The following is a 17092-nucleotide window of genomic DNA, read 5'->3' as shown; positions in this document are numbered from 1 at the left end:
ACTTATGAGTTCTTTTATTTTGTAAAATTACTTCATGAGTACATTCTTTCGGGCTGCTAATAAACCGTCTTATTTCCAATTCGCTTATAAGAAAGGTTTGATATACACTTTAACCTGCAGAGGGCGTGGTTTATCTGATGCGTTCTTCAGCAGCGTCTTTCAGAAATAGCACCGAAATTGACTGGATACTACGGAAGCGCCGAACTGCCAACGCGATTCAAACATTTTTGACTGGATCGTCTCCTTCGAGCGTATTGCAAACTCGCTTTAACGCACGGCAAAACACGTAAGCATGCTACAAACATTAGCCTTTCCAATAATGCCGAGAATGTACATGGACATCGTGCGCGTTGTGGAGTGCCTCACCTGCCGTGTTAATAAGCTAATATCACCAACAGAGTGTGGAGAGCGTGACCTTGGCATCAATTACAAGGGATTTTACAGCTTAAAAATGGACTTGACTGTTTTGACATAGACCTCGTCCGGCTTCGGCTTTCTCTTGCTGCCGGGAAGCAGGAACTTTTCAATGGCAGGAATCTTCTTCATCCTCTCCTGGAATGCCTGGAGATTTGACAATGAAAAAAAGCGTAGACATTATTGTCACAACAGGTATGAATAACCGCCGCTTCAGGGAAGAACATCAGGAACACAGGGTGGTGGATGCATTCTACTGTGTGCTAATGCACACAGGACCATTTGGAGCCCGGATTTTTCTTTCTTGGGAGGTTGTTTGTCAATATGTGACAGTCTTGAGTTGAAAGTAAAGGTTCAGACGGTACATGAAGTCAACACCTGTGCAGTACTTGTTAGGCTACCTTGATGTTGGGGAAGCCGGAAAGAACATCCGGAAAGTTTTCCTCCAACATCAGACTGCACTCCAACAGCTGCACGTCCGCTAGAGTCAGTCTCCCTCCCACCAGATAGTCCGAGCGCGACAGCACCTGCAAGTGTCCACGTGTCAGGAAAAAAAAAAAAACTGTCACCAGCAGCATCTATAAATCCATGCTTTGAATTTGCCTATTTAAACATACGCACTGTTTAGGTAAAATAATTTCTGTTGATTTAAGGCAATTGAGTTAAGGGATTAAGCTCAATGTTGACTCGCCGTGTCCCCAAAGCAACAGTCGGTGCAACAGTTAGAATATCGCTCACCCGCTCAAACACCGGCATGTAGCGCTTCTTCGCTCTGGCCTGAACATACATGGCTTGAAGTTTGCCGTCAACAGAGAAGGGCAGCATCATGATCAAGTCCATCAGATCCATCAGCCCCTCGGAGAACATGTTGATCCTGCAGACAGGCACCTGTGTCACATGACGTCGACAACTGGACAGGAGAGTTCTGCGTCTCGTACATGACTCGCTCTTTTGGATCTTTGCTGTGAAGGTTGTATTTCTCCGCGATGTAGTTCAGGATGGCCTTTGACTGGATGAGCTTCATGTCATCGATCTCTACCAGAGGAAGCTGTTGGAACATGAGCGACCCACCTAGAACAGATCATTGTTCTCCAGTCACACCGCTTCAAGCTCTTCAACACACGCTATTCTCTCAAAAAAATGCAAAACAAAAGATCCAGTTCAAATGCCAGGTCATCCACGAGCTATAATTCTGACTGTGAGGATCCTGAGGACTTGAGGCTTACCATGCGCGAGCGTCAAATACTGCTGTCTGGTTGTCAGGAATATTTCATCAAACTGGAGGAAAATACAAAAAACACAATGAGATGGAAGAAGCAGGATAACAAATCCTTCCTTCGAGGTCAGTTGCCTTGGAACAACAAACATGGCAACCCTCACGTCAAAGCCAAGTGTGTCAATATAAATATTGTGACAGAAAAACCGACTGTTAAACTAGAATTTCTGAGGACGGGAGTGCCTCTTAGCATAACAGTCTGTATAGTCATATAGTCTGTACTGTTAGTTTTGAGAGTTATCTGGATCTATATATTTCCAACAACTCACCTCCACCCCTGCCACCGCCAGCAGCCAGCGGATGGACTCCATCTTCCCTCTTCCGTTCAGATAGGTCAGCACAACTTTGTCAGACATTTTTGTCTTGTTCAACCTGAGACAAAACAATATGAAAAGTTTCGGTTTGATTTGTGTAACAAGAAAGTCTTAAAAAGATATTCCTGTGAGACGAGAGACTGACAGCTACGGAGGCGTCTTCTCGCGGTGTGGGAGGGACCATGCTGTTTTCCTTTTTATAATACTCAACCATAAGTAAATAAAACCAGACATGTTTTCCATTGGTGCATTCTAAAGAGCGTATTTACACACTGTGCTTGGAACCTAGTTCTCCCATTGGAAAATACAAAACACACTCAATACTATAACAATTAAGCACATTTTCTATCAAGACATGTTTAAAAACATGTTTGGCGTGAATTTGCTTTCGCTTACTTCATGTATTCACGCAACTGTTGATCGAAAAACAACCACTTCCTTATGTACGTTTGCCTCGTAATCGACCGTCGTAAGAACTGGATTAGAAAAGTTGATGGCGCCCTCTCTCGGCCAAGAAATACATTACAGAAACAGGAGGAGCTCGCTGTTCTTTAGTGTTTTTTAAATACACCATATGCGTTTAAAGAAAAACTATTCTTTAATATGTTTTTTCTTTTGCGTATTTGTCTTTGAGTTTTAAAGATTCTGTTACTTGCTTTATGGCTTGATCATTTATTTATTTATTTTTGTGAACTTGTACCTGTGCAGACTGGTGGAAGACCAACCACTCTATTCACTGTTGTCAGAAAGAATGCACAGCCACCAAAATGCCCCAAAACACCTTTATTGAAGTGGCCAATGTGAAACATTGAAATCTGGAAATAAAAATCCGTCATTTAGTGCTCTTGATCTGGTTTGTGGATGAGCTGTCAGGGACGGCGACGACCACTGATGCCAGTGTTTAGAAGTTAAACACTTTACGGACTGTTTGGACGTAGCACTCATCTGGTTGACCTTTCCTTTTACTGCCCGGTTCAAGGAACTTTTTAATCGCTGGACACTGTGTCATTCTCCCCTGGAAAGACTGAAAAAGGAGTTGATATTGAGGTATAACATTATTATAATATATAATATATAATAAGCACCTGTGTATCATTGACATGGTGCTGTCTATTGTGCCTACCTTGATGTTGCGAAAGTCACCTAGAATACCAGGAAACTTCTCCTCCAACATCAGGCTGCATTCCATCAGCAGCACATCTGCACAGGTCATTCTCCCTCCCACCAGGTGTATTCCTTCACACAGAGCCTGTAAACATCCACACACACACGTTCATGAGTAAATACTCTATTGCACACGTTCGTCCTCTAGTAACACCTGCGGTACCAGTTGTGACTGTGGCACCGTTCTGGTGTTTGTAATGAGATATGAGAGACACACCTTTTCAAACACCGGCAGGTAGCGCTCTTTAGCTCTAGTTTCAATGTTCGCCAGTTTGCTTTCAGTATCCGTTTGAAAAGGCAGCGTCATGATCATTTCCATCAGGTCCATCAGCCCCTCTGTGTACATGTCGATCCTGCACACAGGCACCTGAGTCAGACAGTGAATGGCTGGGGAGGACTGGTGTGCTGTCACTCACCGGACTCGCTCTTTGGCATCTTTGCCGTGAAGGTTGTACTTCTCTGCAATGTAGTGTAAGATGGCCTTAGTTTGGACGAGCTTCATGCCATCCATCTCCACCAGAGGCAGTTGTTGGAACATGAGTGAACCATCTGCAGGCCAAGATGAAGAAAGCGCCATCCGAGGACAAAAGAGGTGACAAATAGGCCGCGCCCATTGAAGCATAAACAAAACGTTGAAAGGGTTAACCTTGTACACAGGTATGGAACGCCCAATGACTTGGCAAAATTCCATGCGCACTGTTGAACCTTTCACACAGATTTCTACTCACCGGCTTGGAGTTTCAGATACTCCTCGTTACATGTCAGGAATCTCTCTTCAAACTGTGGGAGTGAAGATGAACAATGAATCTTTTAGATATGTCGATGATGTACGTTGTGCCTCTCACCTCCACTTGTGCGGCTGCCAGGACCCAGCGGATTGACTCCATCCTCCCTCTTCCCTTCACATAGGTCAGCACAACTTTGTCACACATGGTTTTGATGTTTCTCCTGTCGGACGACGGTCACAAAAGCTGGGCAGACAAAATCAGTCCCATAAGCTGAATTAATAAACAGCAGGTATCTTAAACTGCATCTGAATCTCCAAGCAACAGCTGTTTAGAACGGAAGCAAGTCTGCACTAATGCGCATTTTAGATTCGTGTAAACAAAAAGAAGCCAACGGTTGTTAAAAAAAGAAAACGGTTGTTACCTGAAGGAGGATCTGGCTTAACAAGAACGACTCCGGTGACAGCTCTTAAATATGAATGAGCTTCGAAAAAAAAAGAAAATCTACAAATACATCATTGGAGCTGGTGACTGAGGGAGGGACGAGAGGACACGTATGCAGCCAGTTTAGATAAGAGATAAATAGGGCAGGGGCAGGTCTGGAAATACCTGGGTGTGGTGGCTGACTGCACACCGGCCCTGACATCTAAGCCTGTAGTGTACACACACTGCAGCAAGACGTGGTCTGCTACCTGCATGTTGCTGCGATCGGAACAGGCTGAGCAGGACCATAATGAACTATTAGCTACTCTCCGTCATGGACCACCACTCCCACTCCCACTCCACCTCACAGCCAAAGAACTACAGAACCTGTTCTCCTTTAGACTGCGCTGTTGTGGAAATAATAGACATAAGAAATCCTTTTTATTTTGCTCTCCATCTATACAACAATTTATAGTCCACTGCCTTGACTTTATTCCGCTTCTCGTTTTATTTTGTCGCTTGTTCCGTCCTGTAAAAAAAGGAATCAGACAACAAAATGTCCAAATATTTTTTTTAATGAAGTACAATTGGTTATAGCTTTGAAAAAACATCCATAAGCGTTTTTTCTTGCGTCCAATTGAGCTGCTTTTAAGACGTATCGGTGTCAGGGTTGGATGTGGGTCATGGCGAACACCTTCAAGGCTGTTTGGCGGAGGCAGTCACTTGGCTGAGGTTTCCTCTGACTGCCTGGTTGAAGGAACTTTTCAATCGTCGGGTATTTTTCCATTCTCTTCTGGAAAGCCTAAAACAGAGGATCACCATGCTTATACCGTATGCGCTTCATTGGCTGGTCTATTGGCCGTACCTTGACTTTGGGAAAGTCAGCAAGAACATCAGGAAACTTCTCCTCCAACATCAGGCTGCATTCCATCAGCAGCACATCTGCACAGGTCAGTCTCCCTCCCACCAGGTAGTCACCGCTGGATAGAGCCTGGGAACAGCAATGGACAGCACAACACAATGAAACGACAGCAAGATAAATAGGTAACTGTCGTATTGTTGTGGAGTGTGTTGTCAAGTATGTGAGACACACCTTTTCAAACACCGGCAGGTAGCGCTCTTTAGCTTTAGTCTGAATGTTTGCCAGTTTGCTTTCAGCATCAGGTTGGAATAGCAGCATCATGATCATTTCCATCAGGTCCATCAGCCCCTCTGTGTACATGTTGATCCTGCACACAGGCACCTGTGTCAGACAGTGAATGGCTGGGGAGGACTGGTGTGCTGTCACTCACCGGACTCGCTCTTTGGCATCTTTGCCGTGAAGGTTGTACTTCTCTGCAATGTAGTGTAAGATGGCCTTAGTTTGGACGAGCTTCATGCCATCCATCTCCACCAGAGGCACTTGTTGGAACATGAGTGCGCCATCTGCAGGCCAAGGAGAAGAAGGACAGGACTGAGGCTGAACTCATGCCAGATCAGAGGTCAACTGAGTCCAGTTACATAATAACCTGAATGACTTTGCAAAATGTGTTATATATATTAACACGTATGTTTTTTTATATCCATATTTCTACTCACCACTCAAGAGTTTCAGATACTGCTCCCTAGTTGTCAGGAAAACTTCCTCAAACTGTGGGAGTGAAATGGGGAAGTGATTTTCGGAGCCAGATTTCTGGACAAAGCAATGTAGAGGGTCTCACCTCCACTCCTGCAGTCGCCAGCAGCCAGCGGATTGACTCCATTTTCCCCCTCCCATCGAAGTAGGTCAGCACAACTTTGTCAGACATGTTTCTTGTTGTTTGTTTGATGATGATGATGATGGTGCTCCTCAGTACAGTGAAGCTGGGCAGACACAAAGAAACAGTCCATCAGCCGAATGCACGAAACACACTGTGCAAACTCAAACTGCAAGTGAATCATGATCACACCCGGCCAACACCGTGTTAAAAACTGCTGCAAATAGTGTCCCCATCCTGAGTTTACATCCTCTAAAAGAGCTTCAAAAACAAAATACAGTCAAAGTTGGTTACCTTAAAGAGGCTCTGACCCAATTTGAGAGTGAGGCAGAAGTCTGCAAGTTTCACTCTTTTATAGGATTCAGCTTTGAGGGGGAAAAAAGCCCAGGAGAGCTCGATTGGTGGATTCTGACCAATAACACTGCACAGTGTTCACACATGCTGCACTGGATCCTGGGAAACGGAGTTTAGAACATGTCTTGTAGCATATCAGGAAGTGTAGCTGTGGTATCAGGAAGTCTGGCTGCAGGGGCCAGCGGATTGACTCCATCTTCCCTCTTCCACTCATGTAGGTCAGCACAACTTTGCCAGACATTTTTGTCTTGTTCGACCCGACACAATCCAATATGAAAAGTTGATTTGTATAACGAGAAAGTGTTAAAATTATATTCCTGTGAAAGGAGAGTTTTACAAGTGCAAGTAATTTTTGAAAACTTGGATGAGAAACAATGACGACAGCGCTGGACCTGACAAAAATGTAAAAAAATGATATTTTTTTAAAACTCATAAAATGTCTTGCCTGGCATCCTTGGGCCACGGGCACATCAAGGAAAGCAACGAAATTGATTAAAATGCAAAATTCGATTTTTGGTGAATTTTTGAAAATTTGGATGGGAAAGAATGACAGCAGGCTGAGAGCGGTGTCATGATTGGAATATACGCTGAGTCTGCAGTTTCACACTTCACACTGTCATTTCAGAAAGTCATGCCAAATGTTCAGGTGACCCACATAGATGAAAGTTAGCTGCTTGATAAAGCTGTCAATAAATCATCTGATGAAGTTATAGCTCTTTTGTTGGACTCTGTGTGTTTGACTGGATATCAGTACTGTAATTACATGACTACAGATTGTGTCTTTATTTGTCTCACAGTCACATTGCTGTTATGAGACTGGTACTAATGTCTTGTGAAGTCATCAACATTCAATTGTGAGGTCAAATAAGGTGACTTGACATGGACTTCACTTGGACTTGAGTTGACGTAACCTATGACTTCACTTGCAGGAGTAGAAATGACGAAGGGTTTTCTTGAGACTTGGGTTGTTCGTTCCTCCACCACTAGACAAAGTCTGGGCCAAAGTGATCATTGTGGCCAAGGACGAATAGCACTACTGACCTAAATCAAAATTAAGGCTCACCTTTTCAGGATAGAATCTCTAATCTTGGTCCTTGGTTCCAGGAACACCTCCCTCGAAAGATTCCTCTTAATGTGAAGGAGGAGTAGCTTTCTTTGAGCTTTCCACCAATAGTGATGTTTTCCACACCATCTCAAAGTTAGTTTGTTCCTAGATGCTATGCTAGGTCGGTCTCCAATTGTGTCTCCTGCCTCCTTACAGTTCACAATCACTTTGGATTCATCTGAACACTTTTCCTTGATGCTACTGACAAAATTGTGGGAAAATATGAATATGTCCATGGAACAAAACCATGACATTAAAGTTATGAAATGAATGTGTCCGCCTCGAATGTGTCTCATTTCTGGGGACAGTTTACAATCACTTTGGACTCATATGAGCACTTTTCCGAGTTGCTATTGAAGAAATAGTGCAAAGGTTCTCAGTGACGTTGATGATAATTTCATGACTGAGAAAGTCGTGGGACCAGATCGGATCAAAGGATACTACAAAGTCCAGGATCTGGCAGCTTATCTGGTGGGTCTTGGAGAGGCCACTTACCTGAGCCAACCTTAACATCTTCCTACCAATGTACTGGCTCTCTCTCCTCTGTACATGTCCAAACCATCTCCATCTCGCCTCACTGACTTTGTCTCCTAAACACCTGACATGCGCTGTCCCCTCTGATATGCTGACACTTTTATTTGATTTGATTTGATTTTCACTTTTATATATTTTCCTCAAATCAACTCAACAATTCTCTGATCAATACATGCAAAGCCACAAAAATGCCCCAAAACACCTTTATTGAAGTGGCCAATGTGAAGCATTGAAATCTGAAAATAAAAATCCGTCCTTTAGTGCTGTTGATCTGGTTTGTGGATGAGCTGTCAGGGACGGCGACGACCACCGATGCCAGTGTTTAGAATTTCAACACTTTACAGACTGTTTCGACGTAGCGCGCATCTGGTTGACCTTTCCTTTTACTGCCGGATTCAAGGAACTTTTTGATCGCTGGACACTGTGTCATTCTCCCCTGGAAAGACTGAAAAAGCAGTTGATAATAATTCATAACTATCAATAACCACCTGTGTATCATTGACATGGTGCTGTCTATTGTGCCTACCTTGATGTTGCGAAAGTCACCTAGAATACCAGGAAACTTCTCCTCCAACATCAGGCTGCATTCCATCAGCAGCACATCTGCACAGGTCATTCTCCCTCCCACCAGGTGTATTCCTTCACACAGAGCCTGTAAACATCCACACACACACACGTGTTCATGAGTAAATACTCTATTACACACGTTCGAACACACGTGCGGTACCAGTTGTGACTGTGGCACCGTTCTGGTGTTTGTCATGAGATATGAGAGACACACCTTTTCAAACACCGGCAGGTAGCGCTCTTTAGCTTTAGTTTCAATGTTCGCCAGTTTGCTTTCAGTATCCGATTGAAAAGGCAGCGCCATGATCATTTCCATCAGGTCTATCAGCCCCTCTGTGTACATGTTGATCCTGCACACAGGCACCTGTGTCAGACAGTGAATGGCTGGGGAGGACTGGTGTGCTGTCACTCACCGGACTCGCTCTTTGGCATCTTTGCCGTGAAGGTTGTACTTCTCTGCAATGTAGTGTAAGATGGCCTTAGTTTGGATGAGCTTCATGCCATCCATCTCCACCAGAGGCAGTTGTTGGAACATGAGTGCGCCATCTGCAGGCCAAGGAGAAGAAGGACAGGATTGAGGCTGAACTCATGCCAGAGGTCAACTGAGTCCTGTTACATAATAACCTGAATGACTTTGCAAAATGTGTTATATATGAACACGTATCTTTTATTCATATTCATATTTCTACTCACCACTCAAGAGTTTCAGATACTGCTCCCTAGTTGTCAGGAAAACTTCCTCAAACTGTGGGAGTGAAATGGGGAAGTGATTTTCGGAGCCAGATTTCTGGACGAAGCAATGTGGAGGGTCTCACCTCCACTCCTGCAGTCGCCAGCAGCCAGCGGATTGACTCCATTTTCCCCCTCCCATCGAAGTAGGTCAGCACAACTTTGTCAGACATGTTTCTTGTTGTTTGTTTGATGACGATGATGATGGTGCTCCTCAGTACAGTGAAGCTGGGCAGACACAAAGAAACAGTCCATCAGCCGAATGCACGAAACACACTGTGCAAACTCAAACTGCAAGTGAATCATGATCACACCCGGCCAACACTGTGTTAAAAACTGCTGCAAATAGTGTCCCCATCCTGAGTTTACATTCTCTAAAAGAGCTTCAAAAACAAAATACAGTCAAAGTTGGTTACCTTAAAGAGGCTCTGACCCAATTTGAGAGTGAGGCAGAAGTCTGCAAGTTTCACTCTTTTATAGGATTCAGCTTTGAGGGGGAAAAAAGCCCAGGAGAGCTCGATTGGTGGATTCTGACCAATAACACTGCACCGTGTTCACATGCTGCACTGGATCCTGGGAAACGGAGTTTAGAACATGTCTTGTAGCATATCAGGAAGTGTAGCTGTGGCATCAGGAAGTCTGGCTGCAGCCACATGACCTGCTGTTAAAGTAAAGCAGCGACACAAATAATAGTTGCAGTTAAAGAAGCACCAGCATCACTAACAGCAGTAATGGTGGCAGCAGTAGTTATTTTTTATTATTATTAGTTCATCATTATCCCCATTCTTATTATAATTGTTATTCATTTTTAATGTACTAGTCAAGGAGTTGTAGCAAAAGTCTAGGTAGTGTCATTACCAACAGCAGTGATGGTTGTAGCGCTCATAGTGGTAGTAGTTACAGCATGAGAGCAAGCAGTGATAGCAGTGAAGTCATCGTTGCAGTTTGCTGTAGTAGCAGTTGTATTAGTGGAAAGTAGCAACAAAAACATCAGAAACAGTGCTAGCTGTATCATTGTAATGACCACTGTAATAAAACTGCTGATAAAGCATAGTCACGGTGATTGGAGCAAGGTTCACCTCCTCTCTTTTCAAGTAGATAAGACTCCATCAGAACATGTACTTCACTTCACCATGATGTTGCACTTTTCATACAGTGCCTGCATAATTTGTTATATGAACTGCTGGAGGAAAAAAAAACTCTCAAGGTTGCAAAGTTACTACTACTAACAGCTATTGGTTAAGAAAAGTGGTTGAGTAACATTGTATTGTCATGGCATTTTGTTTTTTCATTGCACAGTACAGGCCAAAGGTTTCTTGAAAATGGTTGACTTTCTCAATGAGCTAATGCAAAGTTGTAAACAAAGCAAAGGCTATTTTGAAGAATGTAAAATATGTAACGTGTAAATAATGTCACACTTATTTACTATGAAATTCCATCATAGCTTTGATGCCTTCACTATGAATCTGTAGTATTTGCTGTCTTGACGCATGGAATGAGAGGCGTGTCAAGACCTTTGCCCTGTACAGTACATTCTTTTTTTTTTTTTACTTATTGTGCAATACTTCTTTTAAGAATTCAACCTTCCAAACTGTCCATACGGGTGGCCTTTTAATTTTGTTAGCCCTCCAGGGCCACCATACATACATATCACCATACATACTTATTTAACTGTATTTAATTGGTGAATATAGTTATTTTTTCAATTGTTTAATTATAATAAAATACTCAATAAAACAGATTCATATGCATTTATAAACGTGTATGGAATATATTTTAACGTTGAAATGTTGCGTCCAAGACAAAAGATAAATTGAAGACATCATGAGACTCAACAGAATTCACCCACATTACACAAAAAACCAACACTTAAGGATGACGGTATAAATGGCCGTCTTATTTTTGTTGTTCTATCACAAGTGAAAGTGTTTAGAAATGCAGGGACTGTCACCACGGGATCATTTGGCATGGAATGCACTGCCTCAGGACAATGTTCTGAGACTTATTATTGTAATTCAGAGACGTTGCACTGCTTGTACGACGTGAACTCTATACCACGCTTCTCTTTGCTCTTTGCACTCCCCACTTCCCCAGTCAAGTATTTTCCCTTCTTTAATATTTTTTTCTTGTGAATGACAAAGGCCAGACAGCAGGTTTGAAAAAAAAATGTAATACACATTTCATGTATACCAGTAAACATTTTGCGTGATAAAGCTTGAGGGTGACCTCAGTAGGACAGGAGATATATTACAGAAATACATAAAACATACCGGTGCAATCCAAGTTTATAGTTTTGGTTGTTGAAAACATACAATTAAATATTTCACCATTCACAACATCCATAGCACACAGAGAAGAGTCCAGTATTATTGCTGTCAGATAGATGTACAGTTTACAAAACAACCAGGCAAACTCTTTGGAGGTAAACGATTGCGTCGAGCATAGATCGGAGCCTGGCAAGGCCACTAGCGGTGTCCGTATTTGGCTGACCAGTCGGTTCGTCCGTGGATGCTTGACACTGGGGCGCGGGGCAGACAACCACCGGCGCTCTTGTTGGACACTTGCATGTTGACGGCCGCGTTCATCGAAGCTCGACCCGACCGCCAAGTTGCATAATCTAAAAAGCCAGAGACGTGTTGTCGGATCATTTCATGATGGAATTGTAAATATATGAAGTCAGTCTCTCACTTGATGCTGTTGATTCCACTGAAGGACCCTGATGTCTTCTGTGTCCAGCAGAAGAGTAGTCTTTTTTGGAAAAAGATGGCGCGTATCCTCCTGGGATTGTGTTTGTGCCTGTCAATGATCAAGAAGAAATACTTGGTACTTTCTCGGAGGAAGGAATCCCTGTACACCACCACATTAAGCCTTTACATGCCACACTAGGGTACAACACTGCCATCTAGAGGAGCGCAGTGGAATTGCAGCAAAGAGTATTTTAGTGTTTACAAGTTGGTTTGGAGTAGAACAGTCGCCACTCTTTATGACTAACGGAGCAGCCAATGAAACAAGCTGTACTGAGAGTGCAGGGTGAAAGGTTACCATGAGAGCCTCGGCTGGGGAGAGTCCCCCCAAACGGAATATTTGTGTTCCCCCAAAGATGGCTGCCACTGATGTCTTTACTTGTATTTATGGCTGCATTCTTCTTTGTGCCGCTGATGCCTGCATGACATATCCAAGGTCAAGACAGACCGATGACGATCAGGAGAACACAACGGGTGGGTATTACCAGGTAAATATCTGGACTGCCTCAGGTAGTGCTGTTTGGCAGACGCAGTCCTGGAAGGTTCCTGGTAGGAGGAAGTCTTGTTCAGGTTCAGCGGTCCGTCCTCCTTCTGGCTGGGTCGACTGAAATCCAGAGCTTTTCCGTACCTGGACCACATCACAGTCGGCACGTTTATATCTTATCTTTTCATATTCAGAGTTGTTCAAAACAAATCATAATATATCATGAAGAAGACTGACACACACTCACCTGCTCATAGTCTCCATCCCTTTCTTTGACTTGTCACTGAGGAAGTTATTTTTCCCACGGATGCTCAAAGACAAATCCGTCTCCTCGTAGTCGTCCCAGTCTCCTGTTTTAGCGTGACCGGCGACTTGGCCCCAGCGCCGCCGCCCTCCTTTGGGTTTCACCTGATAGTTGAGTACATTTGTGTTCTCAGGCTCTTGTCTCGTCTGTGAAGATCAAATAGAAAACCCCGGGCGTCACAGCGGACAGTCGAGCGCACACAGGGCCTCAGACAGACTTGCCTTGCTCTGCAGACTTTTGTCGACAATGTAAGGCAGGTGACTCTGAGTGGTTCCTTGCTCCTGCTTCACAATGTGCTTTGGTTGCTGCTCTCTCACCAGCTCCGAACGCTGCTGATACGAAGCAGCCTGGGCAGCTGCCGGCACCGGGGAGGGCTGGATCTGCTGCAGGGGTCTTGAAGGCGGGCAGTGCTGGTTAGGAGGAGGAGGATGCGAGGGGGGGACTGGTTTTAACAGCAGTGGTTGTTGTGGCTGCTGCTGTTGTTGTAAAGGCTGTTGTAACGGAGCATGAAGAGGCGTTGGACCTGGCTGCGGTCTGCCCTGCTCCAGGATCTGCTGAGGAGTCCCCAAGGCTTGCCCCACATGGAAGTAGGAGTACCTGAGAGCCTGCAGACCACCATGCATACTTGACCTTCAAACGTGCCCCGATACATGTATTTATTCTGACATTTGTCTTCTATTATATTTCTCAAACTTGATCTGTCAACAGCAAAAGACAGTTCATACGCACCTGAGCAGACGTTGGTCTCTTCTTGGGATCCCACTGGAGCAGGTCTGTCATCAGGTGGATGGCTTCAGGACTCGCATTTGGGATCAGGGTCTTCAGGTTGCTGGGGACAAACTGAGCCCAGCGGAAGTTCATGGCACTCGCTAGCTGGAATCCTTCTGGCCAGTCGTTCTTAGAAAGAAAGAGCCGTGTTTATGTTTGCTAATGGTAAAAATTCCACATTTTTATTGGATAACATTTTGGTTCTGATGAAATTAAATGAAGCGTTTTTGAAATGGAAAAAAAAATTTGACGTGAATATAGAGGCGAATCCAATTTTGTCTTCATTTTTTCCATCACAGGTTTTGCAGCGATACCTTTTTCGGTGTACCGAGGACTTGGCAAATCTTAAATATGGTGTCCACCTCGCTGGAGCCAGGAAACAAAGGCCTGAGAGTGTAAAGCTCTGCCATGATGCAGCCGACGGCCCACTGGTCGATGGGCGAGCTGTAGGTCGTGGACCTGAGAAGCACCTCAGGAGCTCGGTACCTGACCCACACAAAAGCGCAGCATTAACAATATCACCTGCATCACTGCCAACCCTGCTGGTGCCTACAAACTCACCATCTGGTTGAGACATAGTCTGTGTACGGGGGTCGAGACCTGATCTCCCGCGCAAGTCCAAAATCTGCGATTTTCACCAGTTCTGGACCCATGCACAGCAGATTCTCTGGCTTCATGTCTCGGTGGAAAAAACCTTCAAAAGAGAAACTAAGTCACTGATCTGAAGAGGGACCTAAGGGAATGAGCGTGACACACCATGTTTGTGAATGAATGCAAGCCCCTGCAGGATCTGGAACATTATGTTCCGGACAGCCGACTCTGGAAACAAGCGTGATCTGGGATGAGAAATAAAAGTCATTATCGGGCGTGACACTTAAGCAGAAGGTTCTTCACACGCGTGAGCTGACCTGTCTTTCATCAGCTGGTACAGGTTTTCCTTCATGTACTCAAATATGAAGTACAGATGGTCGTTCTCTCGAATCACCTCCTTCAGTTTGATCACGTTTGCATGGTTGAGTTTCTTCAGTGACTGTAAGAACACCAACAAACTTAAACACGACGCGAAGAATCGCTAAAACATATACAAGCTCAAGCAGATACATGCAAAATACAAGTGGAAATTGAATCTTATACATGACTAAAAAACAAAAATAATGGAGTCTGGGGAATTTCCTCCAGCATTGGGTTTATTGCTTCCAATACAAGCAGGACTAGAAGCTAGAGCCTCGGTGTAAAGAGATGCACAGGTTCACCCATTCTAAATTCAGGAGAGGATCAAGCCGCAGCGGGTTGACAAGCTGTGGATTTTCATGCGCAACAGGAGGATTTTTCGATATTCAGCTGCACTTTTGCAGGCTTGAGGTGAAGCTCTATGGTATTAAAAAGGGAGGGGATTAAGAGGCGGAAAACCAGTGAACATGGAAATCACCTTCCTTGCTGTCCTGGAGTGGATCAAACAAAAATGAAAGGAGGCTTTGAATGACTAGAATAAAGAGGTTAAAAAATGAATTAAATGAAATTGAAATTTTGAGTATTCAGAGGCATTGAATGTGGCAAAAGGGCATTTCCTATAATACTTTTTTTAAGTATTGCAAGGATGTGTTTACACAAAATACTAACACTGAAGACAGAAATCAATTGAAAATAAAATATTTTTAAGTTAAATTTAATTTAAGTAAAAAAACAAACCTTAACTTCACGGAGATTCATACATTCTTCCCAGGAGTAAAACTTCCTTTTCATTCTGAAAAAAAAAACTGAATTAAAACAATGCGCTTGTTGATTGATGGATGACCTTTAACCACAACTTACTTCTTAATGGCGACAAGTTCCCCTGATTCCAGGTTGCGTCCGAGGATGACGGAGCCGTAGGTTCCATCCCCGAGCTGTTTGATGGTGGTGTATCTATTCATGGTGCCTGTCCTTCCATACCCTCACCTGGTGGTTGCTAGAAACTTGCAGCAACAACGTGTTGGCTCCCCTCTGATACTGAATGCAACCAGATTTTTCTGTGACAACAGCAAGGAAACATGGGAAGGGCTGGAGGATTCATGGCGTCACAGACGTTCCTGCTCCTGAGGGTGAAGGAGAAGAAAATAATGACATTCTACAACTGAGCTGCATCCAGATTTTGTTTCACTGTTTGGCTTAAATAGAAGATTAACTCACACATGACCAGTTTCTCTTTTACAAATAATCACATATATAAGCCAGTCACAAATGAAAAACGGATGAACAAAACACAACACTTCCATAATAGCTTCTCTTGAGTGTATTTTAAAAGCTGTAAAAGCTGAGCTTGCGCAGGTCAACACTTCCATCTCCTGTGGCTGGGATCTGACTCCTCACAGTCACGACTGGTTTGTGGCCTCTTCGTCTTCTTCTCCAGATATTATTGACCATAGCGCAAAAGCTGCGGGGGATATTTCAGTTGCTTCCTAATATGTGCAGTTTTTTTTTCCCGACCAGCAGTGATAAACTCCTACGCAAGTTAAATACGATAAGGTATCTTGGATTAATACTTCCCAAGACAAGCAAATGAAGTAGAAAGTTCATTAATGCTTTGCTACAATTGGACACAAGGTCAGAGGTATTAAACTTAACCTACAGAATATGGTGAACTACACTCTGGCATCGTCAACAATACAGTAAAGGTTCCGACTAAACGTCAAGATTAGCTCCGTTAGACGGCGATGGTACATAATAATAGGTTATAAAATGAGTTATCCGACTTTAAGCAATGTGCTGGTTTCGTAATTTCAATCGAAGGTGGCGACTTTGTTGTCAATACTGTGGAGCTCGATGGTCCATGAAAACCAAAATACGATGCAGTACATTTGAGTGCTTGGTCCAGCACAGTTTATGAAGCAAAATAACGCATCGGTCTTACCTCTGTTCGGTCGGCAGTACGGGAGCACATGTCCAAACATTCGAGGCCGACAAGCTACAACAATTCCGCGGAGTAATATTGTACTTAGAGCTTTAGCACAGATTAGTCCCCCCACCTCACCGACAACAACATCCCCGCTAGGCCCTCCCGACTACAATCTCGCGATATTGTAAATCACTGCGAGATCTCGGACAGCAAATCAAAGCGCACGTTGGCATTAAAGATCTCGCTGACCGCACGCACAGTTTTTGAACCGTCCCAAATTTAGGTTTTAAATTATTCAAAGATACAATTTAAGGGGTTAAATAAATAAACATGTTATAGGATCAACATCGTTAAAACGGTCCTGAAACAAGACCGGAAGCTGTGCTCGTCGTTCATCCAGCAACATTTTTGGGCTGCATTTCATGTACATTTTATGGACTTTGAATGTTGTATAATGCACAATATATTCTGCAAAATGCCATGCTACATTTAAATGCAAGGTTTATTGTTCGACTGAACAGAAGTGAACGTCGGTCCACCAAGATGTGACACGAGTAATCAGGGGCAATATCTATT

The 17092-nt window shown here is 43.7% G+C and overlaps 5 protein-coding genes across 7 annotated transcripts; all 5 read right to left on the bottom strand.

Moving 5' to 3' along the window:
- Window positions 1-39: 39 nt before the first annotated feature.
- LOC128764986 (glutathione S-transferase 3-like) lies at window positions 40-2516 on the bottom strand. 2 transcript variants are annotated; one of them, XM_053875336.1, is made up of 7 exons: window positions 2401-2516; window positions 1960-2062; window positions 1641-1692; window positions 1353-1485; window positions 1153-1288; window positions 816-941; window positions 40-561 (listed from the first exon to the last, which is right to left on the bottom strand). In XM_053875336.1, the coding sequence occupies exons 1-7, from the start codon at window positions 2403-2405 to the stop codon at window positions 439-441; spliced, it is 678 nt and encodes a 225-aa protein (XP_053731311.1). In that variant the 5' UTR covers window positions 2406-2516; the 3' UTR covers window positions 40-438. The 2 variants fall into 2 exon arrangements, with proteins under 2 accessions (XP_053731311.1, XP_053731313.1); XM_053875338.1 differs by lacking the exon at window positions 2401-2516 and adding an exon at window positions 2150-2379.
- A 263-nt stretch (window positions 2517-2779) lies between these two features.
- On the bottom strand, window positions 2780-4453 carry LOC128764856 (glutathione S-transferase A4-like). The gene is made up of 7 exons (XM_053875081.1): window positions 4318-4453; window positions 4014-4139; window positions 3897-3948; window positions 3585-3717; window positions 3386-3521; window positions 3128-3253; window positions 2780-3028 (listed from the first exon to the last, which is right to left on the bottom strand). The coding sequence occupies exons 2-7, from the start codon at window positions 4098-4100 to the stop codon at window positions 2906-2908; spliced, it is 657 nt and encodes a 218-aa protein (XP_053731056.1). The 5' UTR covers window positions 4101-4139; window positions 4318-4453; the 3' UTR covers window positions 2780-2905.
- Window positions 4454-4873: 420 nt separating this feature from the next.
- LOC128764824 (glutathione S-transferase alpha-3-like) lies at window positions 4874-6475 on the bottom strand. Its single transcript, XM_053875014.1, has 7 exons — window positions 6347-6475; window positions 6017-6158; window positions 5895-5946; window positions 5609-5741; window positions 5410-5545; window positions 5182-5307; window positions 4874-5118 (listed from the first exon to the last, which is right to left on the bottom strand). Exons 2-7 carry the CDS (start codon window positions 6101-6103, stop codon window positions 4981-4983), a joined length of 672 nt encoding a protein of 223 aa, XP_053730989.1. The 5' UTR covers window positions 6104-6158; window positions 6347-6475; the 3' UTR covers window positions 4874-4980.
- A 1759-nt stretch (window positions 6476-8234) lies between these two features.
- LOC128764836 (glutathione S-transferase alpha-4-like) lies at window positions 8235-9847 on the bottom strand. The gene is made up of 7 exons (XM_053875035.1): window positions 9758-9847; window positions 9428-9569; window positions 9306-9357; window positions 9026-9158; window positions 8827-8962; window positions 8572-8697; window positions 8235-8490 (listed from the first exon to the last, which is right to left on the bottom strand). The coding sequence occupies exons 2-7, from the start codon at window positions 9512-9514 to the stop codon at window positions 8368-8370; spliced, it is 657 nt and encodes a 218-aa protein (XP_053731010.1). The 5' UTR covers window positions 9515-9569; window positions 9758-9847; the 3' UTR covers window positions 8235-8367.
- A 1465-nt stretch (window positions 9848-11312) lies between these two features.
- LOC128764805 (serine/threonine-protein kinase ICK-like) lies at window positions 11313-16676 on the bottom strand. Of its 2 annotated transcripts, XM_053874975.1 has the most exons (15): window positions 16532-16676; window positions 15454-15716; window positions 15331-15385; window positions 15071-15124; window positions 14550-14671; window positions 14398-14477; window positions 14203-14335; window positions 13956-14127; window positions 13603-13770; window positions 13095-13478; window positions 12817-13019; window positions 12571-12713; window positions 12384-12503; window positions 12030-12137; window positions 11313-11958 (listed from the first exon to the last, which is right to left on the bottom strand). In XM_053874975.1, the coding sequence occupies exons 2-15, from the start codon at window positions 15552-15554 to the stop codon at window positions 11807-11809; spliced, it is 1995 nt and encodes a 664-aa protein (XP_053730950.1). In that variant the 5' UTR covers window positions 15555-15716; window positions 16532-16676; the 3' UTR covers window positions 11313-11806. The 2 variants fall into 2 exon arrangements, with proteins under 2 accessions (XP_053730950.1, XP_053730951.1); XM_053874976.1 differs by lacking the exon at window positions 15071-15124 and having other exon boundaries at window positions 11319-11958.
- Between the last annotated feature and the right edge of the window lie 416 nt (window positions 16677-17092).

This window comes from Synchiropus splendidus, chromosome 9 (assembly GCF_027744825.2).
Source record: "Synchiropus splendidus isolate RoL2022-P1 chromosome 9, RoL_Sspl_1.0, whole genome shotgun sequence".
NCBI classification, from domain to species: Eukaryota; Metazoa; Chordata; class Actinopteri; order Syngnathiformes; family Callionymidae; genus Synchiropus; species Synchiropus splendidus.
The sequence above is the reverse complement of the archived record's forward strand: the minus strand, read 5'-3'. Positions and strand labels throughout refer to the sequence as shown.

Coding starts and splice junctions, on each gene's coding strand:
- LOC128764986 (XM_053875336.1), bottom strand. Junction 1,289..1,352: donor GATCCAAAAGAGCGAGTCAT/GTACGAGACGCA, acceptor GCCTGTCTGCAG/GATCAACATGTTCTCCGAGG. Junction 562..815: donor CCGGCTTCCCCAACATCAAG/GTAGCCTAACAA, acceptor TCAAATCTCCAG/GCATTCCAGGAGAGGATGAA.
- LOC128764856 (XM_053875081.1), bottom strand. CDS start 4,100: ATGTGTGACAAAGTTGTGCTGACCTATGTGAAGGGAAGAGGGAGGATG. Junction 3,522..3,584: donor GATGCCAAAGAGCGAGTCCG/GTGAGTGACAGC, acceptor GCCTGTGTGCAG/GATCGACATGTACACAGAGG. Junction 3,029..3,127: donor GTGACTTTCGCAACATCAAG/GTAGGCACAATA, acceptor CTCCTTTTTCAG/TCTTTCCAGGGGAGAATGAC.
- LOC128764824 (XM_053875014.1), bottom strand. CDS start 6,103: ATGTCTGACAAAGTTGTGCTGACCTACTTCGATGGGAGGGGGAAAATG. Junction 5,546..5,608: donor GATGCCAAAGAGCGAGTCCG/GTGAGTGACAGC, acceptor GCCTGTGTGCAG/GATCAACATGTACACAGAGG. Junction 5,119..5,181: donor CTGACTTTCCCAAAGTCAAG/GTACGGCCAATA, acceptor CCTCTGTTTTAG/GCTTTCCAGAAGAGAATGGA.
- LOC128764836 (XM_053875035.1), bottom strand. CDS start 9,514: ATGTCTGACAAAGTTGTGCTGACCTACTTCGATGGGAGGGGGAAAATG. Junction 9,358..9,427: donor TGGCGACTGCAGGAGTGGAG/GTGAGACCCTCC, acceptor TCACTCCCACAG/TTTGAGGAAGTTTTCCTGAC. Junction 8,698..8,826: donor ACCTGCCGGTGTTTGAAAAG/GTGTGTCTCTCA, acceptor GGATGTTTACAG/GCTCTGTGTGAAGGAATACA.
- LOC128764805 (XM_053874975.1), bottom strand. CDS start 15,554: ATGAATAGATACACCACCATCAAACAGCTCGGGGATGGAACCTACGGC. Junction 13,020..13,094: donor ACAAAAGTCTGCAGAGCAAG/GCAAGTCTGTCT, acceptor TGATCTTCACAG/ACGAGACAAGAGCCTGAGAA. Junction 11,959..12,029: donor AGTGGAATCAACAGCATCAA/GTGAGAGACTGA, acceptor CTGGCTTTTTAG/ATTATGCAACTTGGCGGTCG.